The sequence below is a fragment of the Dreissena polymorpha genome, chromosome 5 (genome assembly GCF_020536995.1).
Source record: "Dreissena polymorpha isolate Duluth1 chromosome 5, UMN_Dpol_1.0, whole genome shotgun sequence".
Taxonomy (NCBI): domain Eukaryota; kingdom Metazoa; phylum Mollusca; class Bivalvia; order Myida; family Dreissenidae; genus Dreissena; species Dreissena polymorpha.
The window spans coordinates 5,236,076-5,262,698 of record NC_068359.1 but is presented as its reverse complement, the minus strand read 5'-3'; the positions used below and the strand labels follow the sequence as shown (position 1 = coordinate 5,262,698).

At 34.0% G+C, this 26,623-nt stretch overlaps 1 protein-coding gene across 1 annotated transcript; it reads right to left on the bottom strand.

The window, feature by feature from the left end:
• Positions 1-11: 11 nt before the first annotated feature.
• Positions 12-26,623, bottom strand: LOC127881176 (aminoacylase-1-like). Its single transcript, XM_052428875.1, has 16 exons — positions 26,469-26,623; positions 20,860-20,924; positions 18,819-18,923; positions 16,742-16,813; positions 16,529-16,551; positions 16,160-16,236; positions 11,449-11,538; positions 10,965-11,021; positions 10,674-10,747; positions 10,387-10,436; positions 10,024-10,087; positions 8,185-8,227; positions 4,385-4,491; positions 3,656-3,735; positions 2,604-2,664; positions 12-1,788 (listed from the first exon to the last, which is right to left on the bottom strand). Exons 1-16 carry the CDS (start codon positions 26,539-26,541, stop codon positions 1,645-1,647), a joined length of 1,185 nt encoding a protein of 394 aa, XP_052284835.1. The 5' UTR covers positions 26,542-26,623; the 3' UTR covers positions 12-1,644.

The following is a 26,623-nucleotide window of genomic DNA, read 5'->3' as shown; positions in this document are numbered from 1 at the left end:
AATTCCCCTAACAAAGTGTGCATGTTTTAATACGTAGATAAAAACGAATGGCTCATAGTTTTTGTATGTATTTTAAGATAATAACAAGAGCGCCTGGTTGGTCCAAGACTGCTCACCTTTGTAATGTTTCAGAGCTTATCAAAGATATTTTGCAATATTAGTCTGAGCAATGTATATTTTGGAGTATGGAACTCATGGAACAATTCTTAGCAGAGAAATACATAGGTGTTTACCCCATGAGTATGATTTGAAATATTTTCAAGAGGACCACAGTGTGATATATATACAAAAAATAAGCATCTGTGTATCCAAGTGTCCGGGATTTAAAGATTTTCATTATTTGAGTCTTTATAAATCATATGATTCCTGGGGCATGGCAAGACTTTATCCCTGGGGCTTGATTTCAACAAGCCTTGAAGGGACTTCTATCAGATTTTTTAAAACAAAATATCAAAGCTCTGTGACTTAAGTTTAAAAAAAGATTTTCAAGTTTATTTACTAAATACCTCTATATGAATCATGTGATTACCAGGATGTAACCAGATGTGACCACAAGGGCATGATTTGAATAAACTTGTTAGTACCACCATACAATGTCACATCCCAAATACCAAACCTCTGAACCATGCGGTTTCAGAGAAGAATTTAAATGTGTTTACTACATACATTTAAGTTTAAAAAGTTACCCTTTTTATAAGTATATGCACACAGAGAAAACAGTTTCAATATAAACACTGATTAAACTAACACTCAATTGCAATAAAATCTGAATACATAGATCTGTGTTATGCAACTACCTATCAAAATACATTACCCTGCATAAACTCTTATGTTATTTTATTCTTACAGTTTGCAGTATGTGTGTGTAAAATATCTTTTTAAAAGAAAAGTGTAGAATTAATTCACAAAACAATTCATTATCATGCAGTAAAAATCTTTAATCATTAAAATAATAAAATAAATTAATAATCACACACAACAATCTTCATTCACGCAAACAAGCTGTGATCACAAACAAAATATATGACCATACATTTTTTTTTCATTTTATATAAAAGAGATCATACAAACAATCTAAGATTATGCAAATAATCCATGACCATACAAAAAAATCATTGTTTATACAATGAATCTTTATTGACACAAAAATACATGATCATAAGAACAATATGTTAGTATACAAAAAAGTGTGATCATACAATAACACACAATATACAAACAATCTATGACAATAGTTACGATATATGACCATGAAACCAATGTATTATCATACAAACAATATATGATCATAGAAACAATCTATGACCATACAAACCATGTTTGGTTATATAAAAAAATCTATGATCATACAAACATTTATGATCATACAAACAATTTATGATAATACAAACAATATAAGGTCATAGAGTAAATCTATGATCATACAATAAATTCATGATCATACAATCAATTCGTGATCGTACAATCAATTCATGATCATACAACCAATTTATGATCACACAAACAATCTATGATCATGCAATGAAGACCTGGTTATGGTAAGCACCAGTTACAGGAAGCCCTGAACAACTGTCTGATTATTTTAATCGTTTCAATGACACTTTGCTTATTTTCGTGTCAATGTATTTGCCCCTTGATCATTTTTCAAGCATTTGCCAGCGCTGGAATAATTCCACAATAGATCTCAATGCCTTTCAGAAAGACAGCCTCGTTGAGGAACTCATTGTGATCGTGCAACAAGATGGGTGTGTTGTTCATGGGAGAGAAACCAATGGCAGGGTAGCCAGCCTGCAAGTGTACAAGGAATATTCATGATTATAATCTGTGTGTTATATTGGTTGCAACTTCATATTCTTAGGGATTGTTAATGTGTTGCAAATTTGTTTATACATGTACATAGGATTTTAACTATAAATATGTTACAGTATAAATATGTTACACATTCTGCTCTATCTTCTCTTTATCATTTACAGAAACTTCTCTCTTAAGTCCCTACACCAGTTAAACATTACTCTCTTTTTCCCTTTATCAATTATTTGTCTGAAGTCCCTACATCAGTAACACCTATCTTCATGTATATATTTTCCAGAAACCAGTAACTCATAATTTCCATTTTCGATTTTCCCTTCATCAGATAGACTTTTAAATACCTACATCACTTACACATATCTATGTATATTACCTACATTGATTATAGACACCTTTTTCTATACACCAATTACACATACGGTCGATTTAGTCTCTGCATGAATTACACACACTCTTCTATTGTCTATTTTCCCTACAACACCAGAAACAAATACCTATATAATTTCCCTACACCAGTTACACGTGCATCTTTTATTTTACATTTTCCCTACATCAGATACGAGTACACATAACTTTCTAAATTCCCTACATCAGTCATACAAACATTTTATTTACCCTACGCCAGTTACACATCTCTCTATTTTGTATTTTCCATACACTTATTACAAACAACGATATATTTTCCCTCCACTTGTTAACACACCTCTATAATTTCCCTACATCAGGCACACAATGTTTTTCCTGAATTAGTTACATACTATTTTTTATTCGTTGATCTTGATCAGTTCACATACCTCTCTGAGGAATCTACTATCAGTGGCAGCAGGGAAAATTTCCTTGTCCAACGTCATCCCCCTGATATACAGCACAGAGTCACTAAATGTTTATACTCGTATGTACATGGTTAAACCAATGATAAATTGCCACAAAAGTATACATGCCTACTCATCAATTTTTACACTAAAATTTGATATCTTTAAAAGGGAAAGAGGGCTACTTTTGATACTCAATAAAAGTAAAACAAGCTATACATGTTTATTTTATTCCTTTTACTCTTTATACTGGTGAAGATTGAAATAAATTATCATTACAATAACTGCCTTGGCTCCTATACAACTATCATGGAATTGGCTAGTCTTGGGGAAAAACCACTATAATCAGGGTACTAACCAAGCTGACACATCTGAAATCCTTCTTAACCCTTTGCATGCTGGGTAATTTGTCTTCTGCTAAAATGTCGTCCGCTGAATTTCTAAAATTAGCATTTTCTTCGATTTTTTTCAAAGAATACTATCAGAATAGCAAACAGTCAGGATCCAAACTGTTTGCAAAGGCCTTTAAAATCCGGTTCCAGCGCTCAAAGGTTTAAATCGCAAACCATATTAACCCTTTACCACTTAGATACATATTTTCACGCATTTATAGTTCCTTAGAAAGTTTAATTTAATTAATGACCTTTCTTACTACATTCAAGTTTTTAAGGCTTCATCTCCAAACCTTAGATACTGATGAGCAGCAAACAGCATTAAACCTGAACAGACTGCGAGTTACTCGCAGTCTGTTCTGGTTTTATGCTGTTTGCACATAGCCATATTCACTTTGCTTCTGAGTGGGAAAGGGTTAACCATTATTATTAAAATGAAACTATCATTGGTAAAAAAAACGGGCCAGCATTTTTTATACCTGCAAAAAAGATGGGGTTTTGAAAAGTTGTAAAGATCCAGAAAACTCCTATAAAGAGTGTTTTGCAATATATTGGAATAGGATCTTTGACCCTCGTACTATATTGTAATGGTGGTATTGACATATTGTTGCAGTCTAACCTAACTCCAAACTATCTACTTACATTCCACTACATGCAGTACTGAATGCTTTCCACCAGATGTCATCATCATCTGTCCTTGTGAGGGTCTGGCACATCCCTTTCTGGAAAAAAGAAGCTCACAAATCGTTTATGTACATCATTCATACAAAGAGCAAAACAGTTTTTGACTGTTTAGTAAAAATAATTTCTCAGGAAGTACTACAGAAACTACTTGCTTAAGATCACCTTTCTGTGGAAAGACAGCCTATTTAAATTCGCTGTAAAGCTTTCAAAGCAAGATAAATAAATATTTTGGCTGTAAAATAAATGTCTTTCATTAAGATTGGCTTACCTTCCCCGTTCTGTGTAGGAAATCTCATTTAAAAGCCAAATTACATGTTTTTAATAAATATTTACCTCATATTGAACATAAAAATTCGCAATTAAAAAAAAATACACTTTTGTAGCAGGTTAGAGATTTTAGTAGCGATTTACAGATTTTATTAGACATTTGGGCTTCTGGTTACACTAACATTTAATTAACAAAAATATAATGCTTTGCAACCTATTCAAATGGTCATAAAAACACTCCCATCTAAAGTTTTCAAATGAAACAGATTTAATGATAACACAAAAGTAAAATGGTGGCCATTTTCTGTATTATTTGATAATTTCTTGTCTTCATTTTTTCTTCTTCTTCATTTTGGTATTTAAAACATGGTTGCGCTTTACAAACCTTAAACTACAGTAAAACCGTATCTAAATGCTCACCAGACGGAATTCGTATGTTACACCTTCCCCTGCCTCCTTGCACCAAGACTTGATTGTATCCTCAAAGACCGCAAGATCTACTGTCGGAGCGATACGAATATCAAATCCTGAAACAATATTTGTTCAAATTCTCATATTTTGCTACCACTTTTTAAGATGGTAATAACAATGGCAGTAATATTTTTGAACAAACCGCAATCATTTTCAAACTCAGTCCAGATATTATAAAAGGAACAAAGTATGTGATTTCTAAATTGTGATTTCTTAAGTGTTCAAATGCTTTTACTTTTGTCTCATGGCTGCATACTTTTTTAATTGACAAATCTAACTAGTCTGATAATTCATCAGAACAAATGTGCAGATTAAGTTTCATGCTCAAACAAAGGTGACTTCTAGAGTGTTCATAACCTTTTTCTTTAATTTTAGCTAGTGACCTAGTTGTTGACCTCATTTGACCCAGTTTCAAACTCAGAGGAGATATAATTGGGACAAATGCACTCACAAAGTTTCATAACAATAAGCAATACTGCTTCTTACACATGACCCAGTTAAGTACTCAGCTGAGATATCACAGTGACAAATATTCGACCAGTTTCCATGAAGATTTGGCAATAAATGTGACCTCAAGAATGTTCCCAAGCTTTTTCTTTTATTTCTAACTAGTGACCAACTCTTCAATCAAACATAAGCAAGTTTCAAACTTGGCAGAGATATCATTGTGACAAATGCTTTGAGGTTTCATGGAGATTACGCTATGAATGCTGCATAATAAGTGTTCATCTGGCATTTATTTACAATGCATGACGGACTACGCCAAACAAGCGATTCAAGTCTGATAAAAGGAGTTCACAACAAGAGATGTGTTTGTCAGAAACACAATGCCCCCTTATGCGCCGCTTGGAAGCCATATATTTGACCTTTGACCTTGAAGGATGACCTTGACCTTTCACCAGTCAAAATGTGCAGCTCCACGAGAAGTAAGTAAGAGATTGAATGGAGAAATGAATTTATTTTTTTTGACCTTTGACCTTGAAGGATGACCTTGACCTTTCACCACTCAAAATGTTCAGCTCCAGGAGATACACATGCATGCAAAATATCAAGTTGCTATCTTCAATAGTGAAAAAGTTATGGCCAATGTTAAAGTTTTTGGACGGACGGAATATTTGACATTTGACCTTGAAGTATGACCTTCACCTTCACCTTTCACAACTCAAAATGTTCAGCTCCAGGAGATACACATGAATACCAAATATCAAGTTGCTAACTTCAATAGTGAAAAAGTTGTGGCCAATGTTAAAGTTTTCGGACGGACGGACAGACAAACGCAATATAATAGACATTTGACCTTGAAGGATGACCTTGACCTTCACCTTTAACCACTCAAAATGTGCAGCTATGTGTTAAATATTGAAAAAGTTATGTCCATAAAAGTTTTTCGGACGGACGGTCAGACTGACATACTGACTGACGGACAGTTCAACTGCTATATGCCACCCTACCAGGGGCATTAAAAGTTATGACCATAAAAGTTTTCGGACAGACAGACAGATTGACATACTGACTGTTGGACAGTTCAACTGCTATATGCCACCCTACCGGGGGCATAAAAACTCACAAGGAAACTCTGGAAAGCTAAATAAAACGGACTGTCAGCCTAGACTGACTGCAATATGGAACCCTTGAGCAAAGGATAGATGAGCTCAACAAGGACCATGAAGACCCTCACATGCTCAACTAATTTGAAGTGGTACTAAAATTGTAAAAGATTTAACTTAATTTCTGACTTTGTGACCCTATTTTAAACTAGGCCAAGATATTGTCAAGCAAAACACAGAGACTAAGTTTTATCAGAATTAAGTAACACATGACACAACATACATGCCAGAATTTTTTAGGTCCAAAGCGGGACATTCCATAAAAAATTGTCGGGACATTTGACCAAAAAGCAGGACACCTAAAACGATCTATCATTCCACCTTTACTGTAGTCAGTATAGTACTAACAAAAACTCTTGATACTTTTATTCAAGACATAAAACATCTGATATGAAGCATGAAATCTAAAACATAACAATAACTGTTTTATTAAATAAGACAATAGCAAACAACGAAGATAATATTCATATTTTTAGAGTACAAAATCTGGAACATTACGACAACAATACTCATTAGGTCATAATACACCAAATAGTTTCCCTATATAATTCAATGTAAAAGCGACAACTTTGAGCGAAAATAAATGCAACATTTTGCACATAGAGACCCCCATAACCATACCTTTTCTTAAAGGCCATTCTAAGCGGAATCGATTTATGCAATAAAAAAGATATGTCATGTACAATGCAAGAAAGAACTTGACACAAATCAAAATCGACTGTTTTTGCAACTTTTTTTTTCGGCCGTTTCTTAGTGGAATGCAACCTTGTCTAGTGCAATGGTTTACTATAGTCTTCAAGTGTATCATATTTCAGGGATTCAGTAGTGAACACCTATTCATGCCCTACCATTATCTCTGCAAGATAACACCTGAATAATGGTAAAAAGTGTAAAACATGCCTTCCTGTCAACTATGATATTTTTTTAGAGAGTACAGCCCTACATGAAGCGATCATTTAGTGTATTGTAACCATTATATTAATTTCAATGGCAAACATTAACGCAGGGGAGGCTATCCAGTACACTGAAAGTACGGGTTACAGTAAACTATCTACCGAACAGTTACATCAGCTTGACACGGAATGCGCGGCCGTACACATTTCCGAGGTAGGGTTTTGGTGGAAGCAAACCGTCTTTGTGTTCATTTTAACTGCCAACAACGCCTCAACCGTTCTATGGCCCAGATTTTCCCTTTCTTCTTCTGATTTTTTTTCAGTGCGCTGAAACAACGTTCTGGATCGGCGTTTGAGTTGGACTGTTTGTTGCGATTTTGGTATATTGCACATTCGGATTATCCCGCTATTTTGGAACTTAACATGTAAAAGACTCATTAATGACGTAGAGTTAATTTTACAAAACAATTGTTTTGTGAACTGTTTCAAACAAAGACAAAAACAAACACATTTTCAACATTTATTTCATTATAATACAACTATCGATAGCAATAACTTATTAAGCGACCACTATCTTGAAGACCACCATGGTGTGGATGCCTGATAAAATCAATAATTAGCTGACAAATCGCTGATAAGGTGTCATAAACAACACTGGAACACATGAGAAGTAGAATCGGATTGTTAATTGGGGGCAATAAAGGGATTAACGGTGGTAAGTGTTAGCAAAACAGAGCTTGAATAGCGAATTTTATTGGGAACCTATAGACCTTACGTCGTTTTTTACGAATGTTGGGACAAATCGTCTCATATCGGGACGCCGGGACAAAAGGCCAAAATGCGGGACTGTCCCGCCGAGATCGGGACGTCTGGCATGTATGTGACACAATTAGAATATTTATAAGTTTTTTCTGAACATCACTTTACCCTGATTTGATTAATTAAGCCTTGGTGTTTTCAAGATAAACATTCTGGCCAAACCCATCAAGATTGAGTTGTAAGTCTAGCTCAAAATAGAAACCTAGTTACCTAGATTTTGACCCCACTTAAAAAAGATTATATTTTATCCTAGATTTTAGGCAAGATAAACATTCTGACCAATTTCATCATAATTGAGTAAAAAAAGTTGACAACCAACCATGCACCCCACACATCAGACATAGACTGATCATAAAAGCTCACTATGAGCACTATTTTGCTCCAGTAAGTTAACTTTAAGTAAGGTATTATACTGATTAACTGTGCATACCTGCAGAAAGCTTGCTTGGCACAACATTGAACTGGATACCTCCCTGAAACAAAGAAAAATACAAGTACATCAGCCTCTCCCTGAAACAAAGAAAAATATAAATACATCAGCCTACAACTGACCCTGCATGTGATATAGAGTCAGGAAATTAAAATTGGCGTTTATGTGTAACTTTTAATTAACAAAGAGAGCAAATGAAAGAACAACAATGACAAGAGCAAATGAAAGAACAACAATGACACATCAGATACCGGTAGTTAAATATACCAACATTAACTGGTAGATAGTTTGATGTTAATAAGTATAAATAAAAGAGTAATGCAAGTAACATATACTGATATAAGGGAATTCAGTTGGTGACACTATTACATTCCAAGTTTCAAACAAAAACCTTACTTTTGAAGGCAATCAACTGTAAAACCAAGCATGGAAATACTGGTAATTGAGATAGACCTTTGACCTCAAAGCTGATTAGACTACTTCCTGTGATTATGAGTATCAGGATACCAATTTGAATGTTTGTAAGTCAAAAAGTTCTACAGATATCCTGCTGAAAAAAAATTGTAAAATATAAAAAGGCCTTTAGAAGTTGACCATTGACCTGTTTACCTCCAAATCAATAAATGTCATCCTTTCCTCTCAAGTAAGGAGCATACAGATTCAGATAGTTATATGCACAAGCTTTCTCTAGATATTGTCAAGATTTTTTTTCATGTTACTCGCCTCTGTTACCTTGACCTGGTGACAGGACAAATAAATAGGCGTCATATTTTACAAACATGTATTCACTATACCAATTCTGATGAAATAGGTCTACGAAAATCTCTAGTTATCGAACAGAAATTGTTTCATATTAACAGCCTTGTGATCTTGAACTTTGACCTGTTGAAAGTAAAATCAATAAGCACCTTCCTTTCCTCCGATGTAAACCTAATACTAATTTAGGTGACGTCAATAATCATGTTACCAGACCCTGTGCCCATGACAGTCACACACATGGACTAACATTTCCACTAGTGCTCAAACGCAAACTCGAAACAACCCGAATCTGCGGGTCAAAAAAATACCCGCGGATCTGGGTCAAAGTTTGTGAACAATACCGGTTCAGGTCTCAAGCTATGAAGTACAAGATTACATGTTGAAAATGTAGTCAAATCAATTTTTTTAAACAAGTGAAGTAAAATCACATCCTTTATCATTTTAAGCAATGTTGTTATTACAAATAGTCATAAATGAATAGAAGTGATGCACCAAAACGTAGAGTTTAATTTGTTATTCACATCCCAAAATGGCGACGTCAAAAAATCGAAACTTGTATTATAAAATATATTGACTTCAAAGAAGAAAAGGCAGTTAGAGCTTACAGTGAAAGCTATTTTGGCTTCTCTGCTCATAATAAGACAAGCATTAATTTTGCTTGTCAGCTTGTTTTTCCTATACATGCACTTTTGATCCCTATTCCAAGTAATACTAACCTTTGGTTGATTAAGTTTAACAACGTTGTGTAAACCTAATAAATAGTTATATGCAGTTAGGTATTTCATTGATAATGAAATAAATCAAAACATTAAAATGTATAATATTTTAAACAATATACTTGACAAACAGTTGAATATTTAAGAACGCTAAAACATGCTATGACAATTAATGTAGCTTCATTTTAAATAACTTATGTATTATCTGACCCAACCCATCCCCAATGTTCTCAAGTATTGAAATTTTGACCCGCCGACCCGACCCGAAGAATATTTTTGACCCGTTTGAGCCCTAATTACCACCCACCCAAAGATAGAAAAAAAAACAACATCAACTTCTTCATAGGGGGGCACAATAACATACCTCTAACATTGTCAAATTCAATGTAGTGACATCACCCAACCTCAAACAGCCAGTATCTTTCAATCTGAAAAATTATTTTTGTTAACATATAAGAACGGCGAAAATAATGAAAATATTTATGATGATGATTTTGTTCTCAATCAGTTCTCAGTATTGTTGCTAAAAGAGAATTCTACAAAGCTTCAGAGTACAGATTTTCAATCAATTTTGACCCCTAAATATCAATTCTATAAATGTTGCATTTCAAGATTGTGTAAAGAAATGTCTTGTAAGTTCCCAACAAATATTATGTAAAGTCAAATATTTAAACCTAACAATAGCATGCATTGCAACATCCTGATGACATTTATTATGAAAACCTACTTCTTTTCTTCCATGCCTCTGAAGTCGAGGAAGCTGTTAATCACACGTCTCTGCAAGGATACAACAAATATTTGTGACCATGTTGTGTTCTGTGCATTAAATTTTTCGGAAACTTTCAGAAACTATTACCAGTTAGAATTGTTTTCTTTAATTCTGATTACTTTCATTTGTGACACATTACACTGCATACTGAAGCAAAAATACAGCTTGATAATAGGCAAAAAATTGTCTGACAAATACTTAAATTGATCAACAACAGATATATTGAAACTGATTGCAAAGTTAACCAGTTTTTCAGCTGCAGTGTTCTCAATAAATCTTGAGCCATGTCCAGGGTTTCCAGTGCATTGAATCCACACACCTGTAAATGACATTGTTATCAGGTTATTAGTAGCTTGTTATAGTTTTGATTCATTTTTCATTAAAATTCCAGCATTCTTAAAAAAATAAATACTAATTATAAATCAAACGAGAGCAAGATGGCATTAACAAAATATAATCCTCATTATGGTATAAAATGATTTGTTTGATTGAATGTAATATGTTTATGGTAATGGATATTTTGTTAAATTACTAACTCCAAGCTGCTCTTTCCCCATAAAACACAGTAAAAGTATCCTTGGGATTTGCCAGTCCTGAAAACACATTAACAAGTAACAACACATTTAACTGTATATCAAAATATACAACTCTAAATATAAATTCAATAACATAACTGCTACATTATACATAAAATATGGTCTTTTTCTATTTGGGTTACATCCAAAGCAACAAGGTCAAAGCTTTCAAACCAAGTTAACGTTTTAGAAATGAATGCTTGTACATTAATCAAATCATAAAAATTATTTACTCAAAACATTGGTTAAACAACCTAATTCCTATTGGTAAAACCACATGGCCGTGCTCTAACATTTCTGGAATCACAATCTATAGACAATTAATATACTGATTGAAATTGGATAATATACAGCAAAAATTCATAGCTTACCAAAATACTGTAAATAATTCACTATTATCTATTTCAATAAAAGTCCTTTTCTGGGTGGAAAAACAAGAAAATACCTTCATCCAGAGCAAAGCCGATGTTCATTTTCTTGAACTCTTCATGATCCAGGAACATCTTCATTCCCTTCACACCTCCTATCTCTTCATCTGCGTACAAAAATTATTAAAACAGCTCTTTTGAAGTTTTTTGCCAAGGTCATCAAAGGCCACTATCATCAGACTTGAAGATGCATTATTAAAGTAACATGATTAATCTAACATTCAAAGACACACACTAAAATGGCTAAAGCATACATGTTAGATTTCAATGTCAACTGATGTAACTATTGTTATGTCCTCTTTGCTAATTACCCAAATACAGTATACCACATATAGCATACATGTTTCTTTTTCACAGTTTGTACTTTCGATAATGATTACTAATATACAACATAATGTTCATCAGTTGCATGGCTAAGACTGTCTGTTTTACATGGCCAGTTTTTATCTATAGAATATTGCCAGATAATCAAGAGCTGCGTTTGGGAAACACAATTCCTCCTACTGCGCTTTAAAGTCCCACAGCAGCTATTTTAGAGAAAACAAGCAAATTCGTTGAATTGATATCCCCCGCCAATATGCTTCTGGACACAAAGTGTGATATTTGACATTAAAAAAGCATTTTTTCAAGATACAAAGGGCCATAACTCCGTTATTAACAAATGGTGTAAAATGCCATTTGGCTCATTTTTTCAAGATACAAAGGGTAATAACTCCGTTATTAACAGATGGTGTACAATGCCATTTGGAGTGCATCATCTTCTTATATATATATATATATATATATATATATATATATATATATATATATATATATATATATATATATATATATATATACTCATACCAAGTTTCATTGAAATCTGCCAAAGCACTTCCAAGATATGGCTCAGGACACACAAAAAAAGCATTTTTTCAAGATAAAAGGGGGCATAACTCCATTATTAACGGATGGTGTACAATGCCATTTGGTGTACATCATCCTGTTATCCATATATATACTCATACCAAGTTTCAATGAAATCAGCCAAAGCACTTTAAAGATATGGCTCCGGACGGACGGACGGAAAGACGAACGGACAACACCGAAACAATATCCCTCCGCCTATGGCGGGGGATAACAAGGCCCATACATAAGCCAAAAAAATCAATGGACCAAAAAGAAGCGCGAACTTCATCTGTAAGTCATGTAGGTAGACTCAAGTACCAAAAAATCAGCTCAATATCTGAAAGCTTTGCATAAAAAAACTTAAGGTTATAATACAGATAATTTTTAAGTCCCAGGCCCATAACTTTGCCAAAAAAACAATGGACCGGAATGAATTTCACACTTCATATGTAGGTCATTTATGAAGACACACATACTAAAAATCAGCTCAATATCTGAAAGGATTGCGTAAAAAAACATCGGAAAACAAGAAAATTCCTTAAACTTTGCCACAAATCAAAGGACCAGCATGCATTTCACACTTCTTCTGTAGGGTATGTATTTAGACTCGCATACCAAAAATCAGCTCATTATCTGAAAGCATTCTTAAAAAAACATCTGGTAACGGTAAAATATTACTTCCCTTGTCAAAAATGACCTGTATCTGACAAATGATATATAAACAAGAGCTGTCAGAGGACAGCGTGCTCGACTATCTGAGTGCTTGACAGTATAACGTAAGCCATCATGGGGAAATTGTTCATATTCAATAAGGTCAAGGTAATATAGTCATATTCTAAGTGGAAGAGGACCATCATTGAAACATATTGATCATGTATGTTTTAAAGAAGTTATACTTTATAGAAGATTCTGAGTTCAGGTATATTTTCCACAATCTATTGAACATTCGTAAAGTCATAAAACAATTAAACTACCGGTAATAAGATTTTATTTCAACTTTGATAGCAATAGCTTGGGTGGGATGGTTGGACGGACCTTCAAAAATAAAATAAATAAATATTTGTGTGTGTTTTTGTTTTTTTACCATGTTTCAAAGAAAAAAAATCTTTGTGGGTGGGGGGGAGGTGGGGGTGGAGAGGGAGGTATAATGTGGGGTGTGGTCATTTATTAGATGATCTTTCAAAAATAAAAAATAAAGGAAAAACTAATTTATTTATTTATTTTTTTTTGGGGGGGGGGGGATTCTGGAGTGGCGTGTGAGGGATGGTTTGGGTGGAGTCCATTGTGGTATGTCAGGTAAGTGTTGTTTTGTCAAAGTATGAATCAAATCTGATCATAAATAAAGAAGTTATGGCAATTTAAGCAAAATTCATAAATTTGACCTTGAGAATCAAGGTCATTCAAAGGTCAAGGTCAAATTCAACTTGCCAGGTACAGTACCCTCATGACAGTAAGAAAGTATTTGAAGTTTGAAAGCAATAGCCTTGATACTTTAGAAGTAAAGTGGATCTTAACACAAAATTTAACAAAATATTCAAAGTTACTAAGACAAAAAAGGACCATAATTCCGTTTAAATGCCAACCAGAGTTATGCAACTTGCCCTGTACAGTCCCCTTACAAAAGTTAGCGAGTTTTCCAAGTCTGAAAAAAATAGCTATGATACCTGAGGAGTAAAATGGACAAAATCACAAAACTTTACCAAATGTTAAATTATCTAAGTATAAAAGGGGTCATAATTCTGTCAAAATGCTAGTCAGAGTTACATTACTTTGCCTGCACAATCCCCTTATGATAGTTAGTAAGTGTTGCAAGTATGAAAGCAATAGATTTGCTACTTTAGGAATAAAGTGAACCTAAACACAAAACATAACCAAATTTTCAACTTTCTAAGTATAAAAAGGGAACATAATTCTAACAACGTTCTTGATACAGTTGTCTGCTCTTGTTTATAGATTGGGGTCATGTTGGTAAAGAAGTACGCAAAATATAAAAGCAATATGACAAGGTACATAGAAAATATTGAGGTGGTACGCAAACTTTAACATAGATTAATCAATAATATGCATATTCTAAGTGGAAAAAAGGCCACAATTCTTAGAAAATGCTTGTTACAGTTGTCTGCTCTTGTTTATAGACCCCATATAGATTATGGTCATGTTGGTAAAGAAGTATGCAAAATATGAAAGCAATATGTCAAGGACTCAAGGGACATAGAAAATATTTGAGGTGGAACTCAAACTTTAACATAGATTTATCAATAATAAGCATATTCTAAGTTGAAAAAGGGACATAATTCTTACAAAATGCTTGACACAGTTGTCTGCTCTTGTTTATAGGTTGGGGTAATGTTTGTTAAGAAGTATGCAAAATATAAAAGGAATATGTCACGGGACATAGGAAATAATTGAGGTGGTATGCAAACTTTAACATTCCAACGCTCACGCAGACGCCTACGCTAATGCTCATGCTGACGCTGGGGTGAGTGGGATAGCTCCACTATATATATTTCATATAATATAGTCGAGCTAAAAATATCTACCTTTAAAGCTTATAACTTCCCTTTAGATCAGTCAAAGGCACGTATCTTGGTAAAAAATCAATGAACCCGAATTAAATTTACACTTCATCTGTAGATGGACTGACATACCAAAAATAGGCTCAATATCTTAAAGCGTTGCGTATAAAAAACTTCGGAAAACAGAATTCCGAACAGACAGACAGACAGTGCGACTGCTATATGCCACCCTACATAAAAAAGTCTGGTAAACTGCAAACTGGTTTTATTTGTAATTTGACATCCTGTGTGGGTCCTTGACCTTTGATCTAGAGTCATAGGTGTTGCGTGGGGCATGTTTCAACAGTCCTCTCCGCAAGTTTTTTTTATATTGTCTGATGAATGATAGAAGCTAATGTCTGAAATGTTTTGCTGTATTTTTTACTTAACGTCTCAGTGTTAACATGATCTTTGCAATAGAAACACACACATTTTTTAATGCTACATGTACATGTAACTGCTGCCATCACATGGCATATAATTTGTTGCAAAATAATTTAAAGTTGCAATACAAATAATATATTTACTGTCCCAGCAAGGTTTTGAGAAATATGGACAGACAATTGAATTGCTAAATAAAGAGCTTATTTTGTTCTCCGACTAACACTAGATAGCTCTGTTGTTTTTGTGTATTTTGATGTTATTAAAAAGGTCTCATTTCAATTACAAAATGATCCCATCCTGCTGTGTTGGTAATATAGTGATTTATCTTCTGCATGGATGTAGTAGATTCAAGAGGCCTTTCAACTGTTTCCCCTATTAATTATCATTCATTACAAATATATAATGTTTCCATGTTTGTCACATATATTTATCTTGTAACAAAAAAAGATTACTAAAATCTTTAACCCTTAAAGCGCTGGAGCGGAATTTTAAAGGCCTTTGCAAACAGTTTGGATCCAGATGAGACGCCACAGAACGTGGCGTCTCATCTGGATCCAAACTGTTTGCTATTCTGATAGTATTCTTTGAAAAAAAATCGAAGGAAATGCTAATTTTAGAAAATTATCTAAAATTAGCATTTTCTTCTATTTTTTTCAAAGAATACTATCAGAATAGCAAACAGTTTGGATCCTGATGCGACGCTACGTTCTGTGGCATCTCATCTGGATCCAAACTGTTTGCAAAGGCCTTCAAAATTCGGTTCCCGCACTGAGAGAGTTAAGACATAATAAAGACAACTGTATTCTTCGTGACAATAAATTGTCAGGCTTTACAGCAACAAATCGTCTCATATCAATATGCAATACAGACAGATAACTACAAAAACTCAAAAAATCTGTACCTGGAACAAATGTTAGGTGTATTGTTCTTTTAAATGTTGTCCCTTGAGACTTCAACCTTCTGACAGCCTCTAGATATCTGTGCATTGTGCAGCAGTTATAATAGTATTAAAACTGTTCTAAAACAATAACATATTTGCCTGAAAGTACTTTTATATCGAGATTACTTATTTTAATATAAAATTTGACTGTTACAAAACCGGTAATAAAACATGTAAATGTACATGTATAACTTTTTTTTAAGCATTTTCTTAACAACAAAAAATAAGTTTACACTCCCTCACCTTTTAATTTAAATAAGTTTTCCCTGACCACTGTTTAAGTATAAGAATTTCAAAATGAAGTTAATTTTTTTTGGACATTATACTCACTGAATTCCAACACTTTTCATGTCCTGAAAAAAATATTGATCTGATTTCTCAATTTGTTTCAGTTTTAACTTAAATTAAACTAAAAACGGTGATATGAAACTGCTTAGTTGGTAACAACATTTTAGTACATTTCTACATAAAAAACGTATATGAAACATACAAAGATGAAGTGAAAGAGCTATGTATTGCAGGGATATAAGAAAACAGAAGTACCTGAGTCCCTCTGGCATAGATGTCTCCATTGGGCATCTTGTCAGCACTAAATGGGTCCACCTTCCACTCTTCCTGAAAAGATCAAGTGTCGGCTATGCGTGAAACTGATCTATGAGCGTTACATCACAGCGCCATATCTGGGATGTTAAACAGACAAGCGAACCCCGTTGGATTATTTACATTTGGCTCCAATCCAATATAGCACACAAGGAAAAGTTGAGGTAATGATGGGGATTTACAGTGACACATAAAGATTCAAAGGTTAATACGTTCTACCTGATTGCTGTAAAAGCTTGTTCTTATACAACTACACACAAATTCAGGGTATCAAAGACAAGATACAAACAGTCCAGAACAGTTACATTATCTACTTTCTTGAGTTTTAAATTGATGTGTATTGTTTTTGTTATAGAAAAAATACACACAATTATATGTATGTTTATCATTCACTATGTTTACTCTTTAAAATAAATGTTTTAAAAATTAAGAGTACCAGCTTGTCAATATAATGATGAAAATGAACACTGAAAATGATGAGTTTTGGTCAGATAGGAATGCTGATCTGAGTAATGGTATGCAAACGAGACAGCGCACTGATAAGTAATGGGTATTTATAAATTAGCATAATCTTAAAACTGGGTTTCAAGGGATATCTAAAGGTTGTTTGGCCGATAATATTTTCTTTTGCAAATGTGAATATATTTCAAACTAAAACCTTTTTTGTTAATATAACAATATGAAATCATACCAATACACAAATGTCCATTTAAAATTCACATACAATAAGTGTTCCTTCAATTTTTCACAGGAATTTGACAATGGTCAAAGAAAGAAATTGTTTTTCCTTTGTGGGAGCCTTTCAAAATATAAAAACTGTCCTCAAAGAAAGTGTTTGTAAATAGTGGAAATGTTAATCTACTTGTATAGCAATTGTCACAATTTCCACACATTTAATGCAAACATGTATTTTAAGCAAGCCTCCAACAGAGAGAAAAGTGATTTTGAGGGTCATTTATGAATTAATCATTTTGTCAAGGATTTTAGTGTTATATTCCTGTATTTGAAAAACAACCGCGGGAGCAACCAAGCAGGCTGTAAAAAAGGAGTCCAAAAGGAAAAAAACAGGGGTTCCATTGAATATTGCACACATCATCATGGTGCAGCTACATATGAAGTTTCAAAGCTGTAGGTGGAATCACTTTGATATTAGAGCCAATATTAAGGTTTTAGCACGACGAGGATGGCGGACGAGCTGGCTATGACAATACCTCGTTTTTGTTTTTTTTTAAATCGCCGAGCTAAAAATCATGTAGAAAAAATAAAATAAACAACTCTTTTAAGGCAAGTGTGCATAAAAGTGCTTAATATATTTACATACATACCCCACTTATATACATATACTTTTTTGTAAACAAACCATTATCATAACCCTGCAATGATATTTCCATTTGAAACAACAATAAAACCAGTTAAATACACAAATCTTTGACAATCAAAACAGAGTTACCAGATGACATCAATTAAACCTATGCCTAAAAAAGCTGCTTGTTGTGAATGGTGTTGGCAGACATCAAATGTAAATGTCTATGATGTGTATGTCCAGTTGGGGCAAGTTTCTAGTTAGTTAAAACTGTAAATTTGTAACACATCAGCAAGTGGCCATTTCAAATGGCATGAATCAATGCTACATTACTGGAAGCATACTCATACTGTCAGATAAAGCATTAGGGCTTAGATCCATAGAGGAAGGGATGTCAGAAAACTATTGGACAATTAAGAAACATTACTGCACTTGATTAATTTGATTTTAAACAGGTGTGAGGAGCTCTGTAACATAAACTTTCCAATGCCATTGTTTTGATAAAATTTAGAATTTCATTTACGTAATTGCTTTCTTTTATGTAATTGTTTTATTTTGGTTAATTTTTTTTTCAACAGATTTTATTTCGAGATTGCAAAATTTAGTTTGGTTAAAAATTGGTTGTTTTTGTTGCAAGACCTTGTGTTTTAGTGTAAGATGCTAATTTTATACCACATTTCTTTGTTCGATTCAAGGGTTACAACTCCAAGAACCTACTGGATAGACGGGTACCACATCTGTGTGGGAGTTCAAAAGTACTGACTGCAAGGACGGTTCCTGCCCTTCCCACGTCATAATAACGACCTCACGCTGTGGACAAACCTGGAAACATTAACATTGATATGCACTTGGTTGGTTTTAAGGTTTGTTGATAAAAAAAGTTTTACTATGTTCATGTTGTAACATGTTGCTTTATAGGGAAATAACATTTACTGGTAGATTGTGTGTCACACAATTATTATAATAAACTTCTACGCTCAAATGTATCATTACACATTTAATGCCAGTTTCATTTCAAAAAATAAATTAACATTCTTATCATCATTAAATTGCATTATTTAATTTAACTCATATTTTCATATAATTTATAATACACATATTTTTATAGACATACCGTTATCACTCTATGTTTTTGGACACTCAAAAACAATTATTTTCATTCGTGTCAGAAAATTTAGATGCGAAAAATATTCAAAAATTACATTAAGGTCTCCGAAAATTATAATTATTTTGAAATAAATGCAATAAATAAATGTACAATAATTTTCTTGTGCTTAACTCTTCTTTTTCTGCTAAAAGAAATAAATACCATTTTAGCTTTGCTAACTTTTGCCTGAAATGATATGGAAGAAACAAGGGCTGTTTGTAAAGCATGCATGCCCCCCATATGGGCTGTCAGTTGTAGTGGCAGCCATTGTGTGAATACGTTTTTTTGGCACTGTGACCTTGACCTTTGACGTAGTGACCTGAAAATCAATAAGGGTCATCTGGGAGTCATGATTAATGTACCTATGAAGTTTCATGATCCTAGGCATAAGCGTTCTTGAGTTGTCATCCGGAAACCATTTTTCTAAGTTGAGTCACCGTGACCTTGACCTTTGATCTAGTTACCTGAAAATCAATAGGGGTCATCTGCGAGTAATGATCAATCTACCTATGAAGATTCATGATCCTAGCCATCAGTGTTCTTGAGTTATCATCCGGAAACAATTTTACTTCTTCAAGTCATCGTGACCTTGACCTTTGACCTAGTGACCTGAAAATCAATAGGGGTCATCTGCGAGTCATGATCAATGTACCTGTCAAGTTTCGTGATCCTAGGCGTAAGCGTTCTTGACTTATCATCCCGAAACCATTTTACTGTTTCGGGTCACCATGACCACCTTGACCTTTGACCTAGTGACCTGGAAATCAATAGGGGTCATCTGCGAGTCATGATCAATGTACCTATGAAGTTTCATGATCCTAGGCCTAAGCATTCTTGAGTTATCATACGGAAAGCATTTTACTATTTCGGGTCACAGTGACCTTGACCTTTGACCTAGTGACCTGAAAATCAATAGGGGTCATCTGCGAGTCATGATCAATGTACCTATGAAGTTTCATGATCTTAGGCCTAAGCGTTCTTGAGTTATCATCCGGAAACCATTTTACTATTTCAGGACACTGTGACCTTGACCTTTGACCTAGTGTATGAAAATCAATAGGGGTCATCTGCGAGTCATGATCAATGTACATATGAAGTTTTATGATCCTAGGCCTGAGCGTTCTTGAGTTATCATCCGGAAACCATTTGGTGGACGGACATACGGACGTACATACGGACGGACCGACATGAGCAAAACAATATACCCCCTCTTCTTCGAAGGGGGGCATAATAAGTAAAAACAGAAAATATTCTGCTTCCTTAATAGGACTCCACTGTTTTAAATGCTGTTGGATGGATCAATTATTTTCTACCAATATACATGGTTATTTACCCAATTATGCCAATGTAATGGTCCATTGCCCTCAGGCATGCAAGTGCTAGGTTTTATGACCTTTTTCCGGATGTAAAAATCCATGATCGAAGTGTCATTAGATAAGTGAAAACAGGTCTGAAGTCTGTAGAATAGCTTGGTTAAATATACTGTCCGAGACATTAATTATAGACAAAAACCCATATGTCCGAAAATTAAGAGTCACGAAAAATAATTTTTCGCTAAAAAATAGGGTGTCCGAAAAATTTGAGTAATTACGGTAGGTTACAAATGATAACCTTAATAATTTTGTAAGGTAGTCCAATCTCTTTTGCTTGCTTCTCCAAGAATGCAACTGCACCATCTAAAAAGTTAAGATAAGATTCATTTCAATATTCTCTGGTACAGTCTAAATGAATAATTTTTTACCTTTTTTCCAAGGTTCATGTAATATGGAGAACAAGCGCAAGCAGCAATAACCCTAGAATTGTGCACTTACTCACTATCTGCACGTACAGGTGCATGGGTTAGACTAAGAACCATCTTCTTAGTTAGCCCCAGTGGCGTAGCGAGGGAGGGGCAGGGAGGGCAAATTGCCCCGGGCGCCAACAAGAGGGGGCGCCCGAAGAGGATTCATTGTCTGAGACTAAGCAATACCAGAGAAAGATGTGTTTTTTTAATAGAGATGCTTTTTGCTTAGTTTTCTAAGACGTTTGTGAGAATTCGTTGGACCCACGTGTACGTAAATTAATTGTGAGTAAGGCTCAATTGATAAAAAATGTATTGTCGAATTTTATTGTTCATGTAAAGTTAACAAGTTCTAGCCACAAATACACATACAGTTCTCAAGTATTTTGTGTAATAAAGATATTATGATCACTGTTAAGTTGGAATTATGGGAAGTAGTGAAATTGCTAGAGAAACTAAATACCAATCAGTCTAATGATACTAGAGCTGATACAGAAAGGTTGATTGCAAATGTTCTGGAATACAATAACCTCGTGTTCATCTTTTTCAGCAACGTCAACGACATTATAAGAAGAATTTGTCGGGGTCAAAAACTTCTTCAGGACCCTACCATGAATTTCAATGATGCAGCATCTGATCTTTAAGCATTGGAAATACAAATTAACTCAACGCGTGATTGTTTGTGGGAACACCCTCTTAACAGTGCAAAGATAAGATGTGAAGAATGTAGGATTTAAATTTAAAAGACAAACCAGGAGAAGGAGGCGGATGCCCGGCTAGTTGGTATGGGATGACGAGCTTACTACAGATGAGGAGGTTGTATGCGTAATCGAGATTTTTTAAAAATAGATTTCAACAGGAAAAAACAACTAGATCCATTCTCCTCACTGACTTGAACTCAAAATTTTGATTTTTCTTGGATGTTCACATTCTTCTTTAAAGCGAGAATTTGTATACGCTTCCCAAAAATTGCTTTGATTAAGCAAATTTCTATGACAATAGATAGAATGCTTAGAACAGTTCAATGAGATTCGGGCCTGTAAAAGGTTACTTACTACGAGAGGTAGTAAGTACGATCGAAACCTTTGGAACTTATTTCTTTCATTGTGTCGCATGGTAATGTCTTTCCCAATATGCGTATTGCTCTTCAAATTCTTTTACCAAATGCAGTACCAATAACCAGTTGTTAGCGTTCCTTCAGCAAGCATATGCCCATTCTCTCATATCTAAGGGCATCAATGGGACAAGATCGTCCCACTCTCAGTGAAGGAAATACCTGTAGTTGCAAAAAAGACTTTGATGCTATCATTGAAAAAAATTCGGGCATTTTTTGAATGGACGCATTGGGTGGCTGTTGACATAAAAAACTGTTAATACAATTTTTGCTGTCGTTGTAGACGTTTACATTTCAGTTTCTCCAAATTGTCTTCCTGAGGTGTCTTTTCGCTCACCTTAGCACAACGTGCTCATGATTTACTTTTGTGATCGCCTTTTGTCTGTTGTGCGTCTTCAACATTTGCCTGGTTTGGTGATAGTGTTACTAAGTAATAATGAGTATCGACTGACGTGCTCTTATTTTTCAATGGCACCAAATACTGAACTACAATGTTTCACGGAGAGGGGAGGGGCGCAGACTTTATAGATTGTACCTGGGCGCCGAATACTGTCGCTACGCCTCTGGTTAGCCCATATGCTTTAACATATGGATATTTTTAATCTAGTTGAAGTCAATTAAAATGACAACTTTTTTATCCGGAATAGAGTTTTAATTTCGCGCAAATTAAATAAATAAATATAAAAAGGAAAGTAATACGGGCAAAAGCCCGCATTGCCGGCATTGACCGTTCATACATATGGAAATTTAGACCATAAAATTACATAAGAATACCATATAGGGATGCGTCTCAAAAAAAATTGCCACGCGACATATATTTTCGCGATGCTATTTATGACCTTGAACAAATCAAAAACACTTTGACAAATGCTAAACCACATGTAAATACATACTTCAGAAAAAATTATATCAATGACATCATATTTGTGTAGCGAATTGCACTAAATATTCTCGCATTATTTGTTTTTCTTCGCAACCGTTCCAGAATTAAGTCATTACTCAATTATCTCCCCTGAATACTCATCTTCAGCTGAAGACTGGTTCACTACATATAGTGACAGTCTTTACCAAACACGCTTTAGGTGAACATAACCCGTCTTTAATATATTGCCGAATTTCAGATTTCTGTCGAATTTATTTGCTTTGATCTTTTTTCGATATCTTATTGTTATTATTATCCTGACAAATCACAAACGCTTGTTAAAAAAATATTTGTCTTAAACATTATAGTTGGCATCTCTATTCTTCCAGTATTCTCGCGGTATTTCAATAACGACACCCTACTGTTTATTTGTCAAAATTTGTGACGCATTTTTCATTCGCTCTCAGAAAGAAGTTTTACGTGTGATCATGAGCAATGTTCAGGACGATTGAACTTTACCGGTATGCAACACTTAACATCAAACAGCGTACCCTAACCCCTAACACATAACAACTAACGCAACACCTTATAATCCTTTTTATCCTATGTATTTCCTTAGTATCGGGGGCTACCGCCCCCAAACCCCCGCTTTGTCGCTAGTGGTAAACAACTGCGTACCGGTAAAGTTCAATCTAGCCCAATATTCTGGTAAGTTGTCGTTGTTATCCACCAGAAACACATTTATTCACAAAATTTAAAGATATTCCGATCTAACTTTTTAGTCTTTTAGCTTAAATTTTTAACGTATTTACACCTCGTCTGCTCGCACTTTACTGATATCCAGAAAGGTTACATATCACTATGATTAGTTTAGGCCTTAAATCACAAAATCCGATACCGTTGGATTTTCGTACCACAATCTTGCGTAAAAAATCTTCCAGATTCGAAATCAACAAAAAACAAGACATTTATAAATGGTCTGCATTATTGATCAAATTTTAAGATATTTGTTGGTTTTCCGTTTTTTGAAGCTGTTCTGCGAAGGCAAGAGCTGGGCATCATACAAGCCATGCTATCCAGCAAAACTGACAGTTTTGGTTTACAGAAATCAACAAAGGAGGAATTCCTGAACTATCAAAATTTCCAAGCTATACACACAGTTATTATCTGTGGTGATCTTTATTGGTTCTGTTGGTTTACTTGGATGGAACATGTGTGAACTTTTATAGAACTTTGAAAAGTCTATATATGTCTACCTATAAACAAAAATCAGCTATGGTATAATAAGATCAGATGTGCAAACAATGTCGAAGGGTTGTTAAATTAACAATTTGAAGGCAATTATGCTGAAAAAATATGAAAGTTCCCATGCAAATTTTGTCTGTATATCGACAAGTGTCTGCCAATAAATGTCAAACTAGTAATACAAAACTTACCACAAGTATGTAAAAGCACTAAGTACCTGTGATCATTTTTAGTAAGATAGTGTAATTCTAAACAGTAGCAAATAGCTTGTTTAGTAAATGCATAATGCATTTAATATGATTTCCGTTCTATTGTGTAATTAATAAATTTGTTGTTACTTGTTAATCCATGATAAATGTTTTATGGCTATTACAAAACCAGCAATTTTAATTTTGTAAAAGGTAATACAATAACACCACTTTGTAATTTCATATACTAGTACGTAAATATTCTTGAACTGTAGGTTGATGACAGTGTTTTAGTATTACTTATTTTGTAACTATTATTTTATGTGCAAATAAATGATGTGAAGTGTTTTGAATCTCCACACAATACCACATACCAATTTATATATGTACTGTGTTATGTGTTATTGAATGTTTAAATAAAAAAATATGGATGATATAACATGATGCATCCTTATATTTGCATTCAAATTGTAACTATAGAGCTAAGTGTATGCAGTTTAGACTGTGATTTTAGAATTGCTACAAAATGGCTAGTTTTTTAGTGGCGACAAAATTTAAACTTTTCAACAATAGTTTGCGAAAGAAAATTAGAAACCTGCAAGATACCTGTATTTATTAAATATTTTAATTGCGAAACAAGTATGTTGTTATGCTGTTACACATAATTATACATTGATAATAAATAAGAAGAGAATTAGTGGTGTTAACGTTTCCCAACAGTAGAAATCATACTTCTGATGAAGTCAGTGATATACAGACGAAAGCTCCAGGTATGGCTTTCAATACGTAGTGTGTGTTATTTGACAGTCTAAAACTTATTGGATTAAAAAAAATCCTGTCAAATTTGTCAATCAAAATTGATTTGACACATCACATGATTTTGATTATGTTAAATCAGTGTACTGTATGCTAAATGCAACTGCTTTAGCAAGCTGTCAAGTTGAATTGAGACATTTGATGAAACAAACTGTTTCATGGGTAGGACCAGTACTTAGTGTCTATATGACGTACCATGACGACGAAAGTCTACAAGACCTACTAGGTAGAACGAGAAATGTACTTCGACGTACAATTTTCACCAACCCTTGAGTGTTAGCCAATCAGAAGACACCTTACATCTGTTGCTTTTAGAGATATTTGACATTGAACAATATTATTATTATTATTTATACCGAATTATGCGACTATTGACAGCTAACTCATAGATATTGTGCGTATTTATTGACCTGACGTGGCAGAATTAACCTCTGACTTATGCAAGTTATGGTTATCACAAAATACGACCAACGGGGAGGTTATTATACATTATTTATCCCGTTAATGCTTGGTAACTGTTTGGTTACCGTTGGGAATTTCCTACACAGTAATGCGCTGGACGGTCATGATACTCCGCCCCGCATGATCATTAAATACTCACAATATGCTGAATAATTTTAAAAAGGTAACAATTGAATCTTCTTCAAATTTGTATATAATCTATTTCAATGCATTAAATACTTGAAACTTCTATGTGTTGTTTTTTTTGCCATTCTGATATTTTTATTCATTTTGTCCTCAATTAAAAAAAAGATTTTAAACATTTATCATAAATAAATCTGAAGGAAAAGCGGCTCAAAAGAATAGTGTTTTGATTGGCTGTTCAGAAAATGTGTATGTCGAAGTACAAACATGTATGTCGAAGTACAAATTGTACTTTGACGTACAAATTTATACTTCGAAGTGTATTTTATATTTATGTTGACGTACAATTATTGTACTTCGACGTACATTTCTCTTTTTACCTTGTAGGTCTTCTTGACTTTCCACCCAAATGGTACGTTAATTATTGCAACAATTATAATATTTTGAACACAATCATGTCCATATATTTATTAAAAATACATGGTTATCAAAAAAACTTAAAAAGCTTTTGCCCGTAAATTAGGTAGCACCTTTAATCATATTATATAGGTCTATAGCCTAGGCCTACTCTAACTTCTAAGTGATTTTATTTGTTGAATTTGAATCTACTAAATTGTCGAAAAATATCACCATAGTCCGGATTGGGATGCACGGTTTTGATTCTCAGGTATTTCCTGAAGTTGGTGACAGCTTGATTCTCCATGACAATCCGTAAAGTGGCTCCAAAAAAACGCGAATATGAACCCACACACACAATATGGCACAACTCTGCAGTAGAGGTCAAA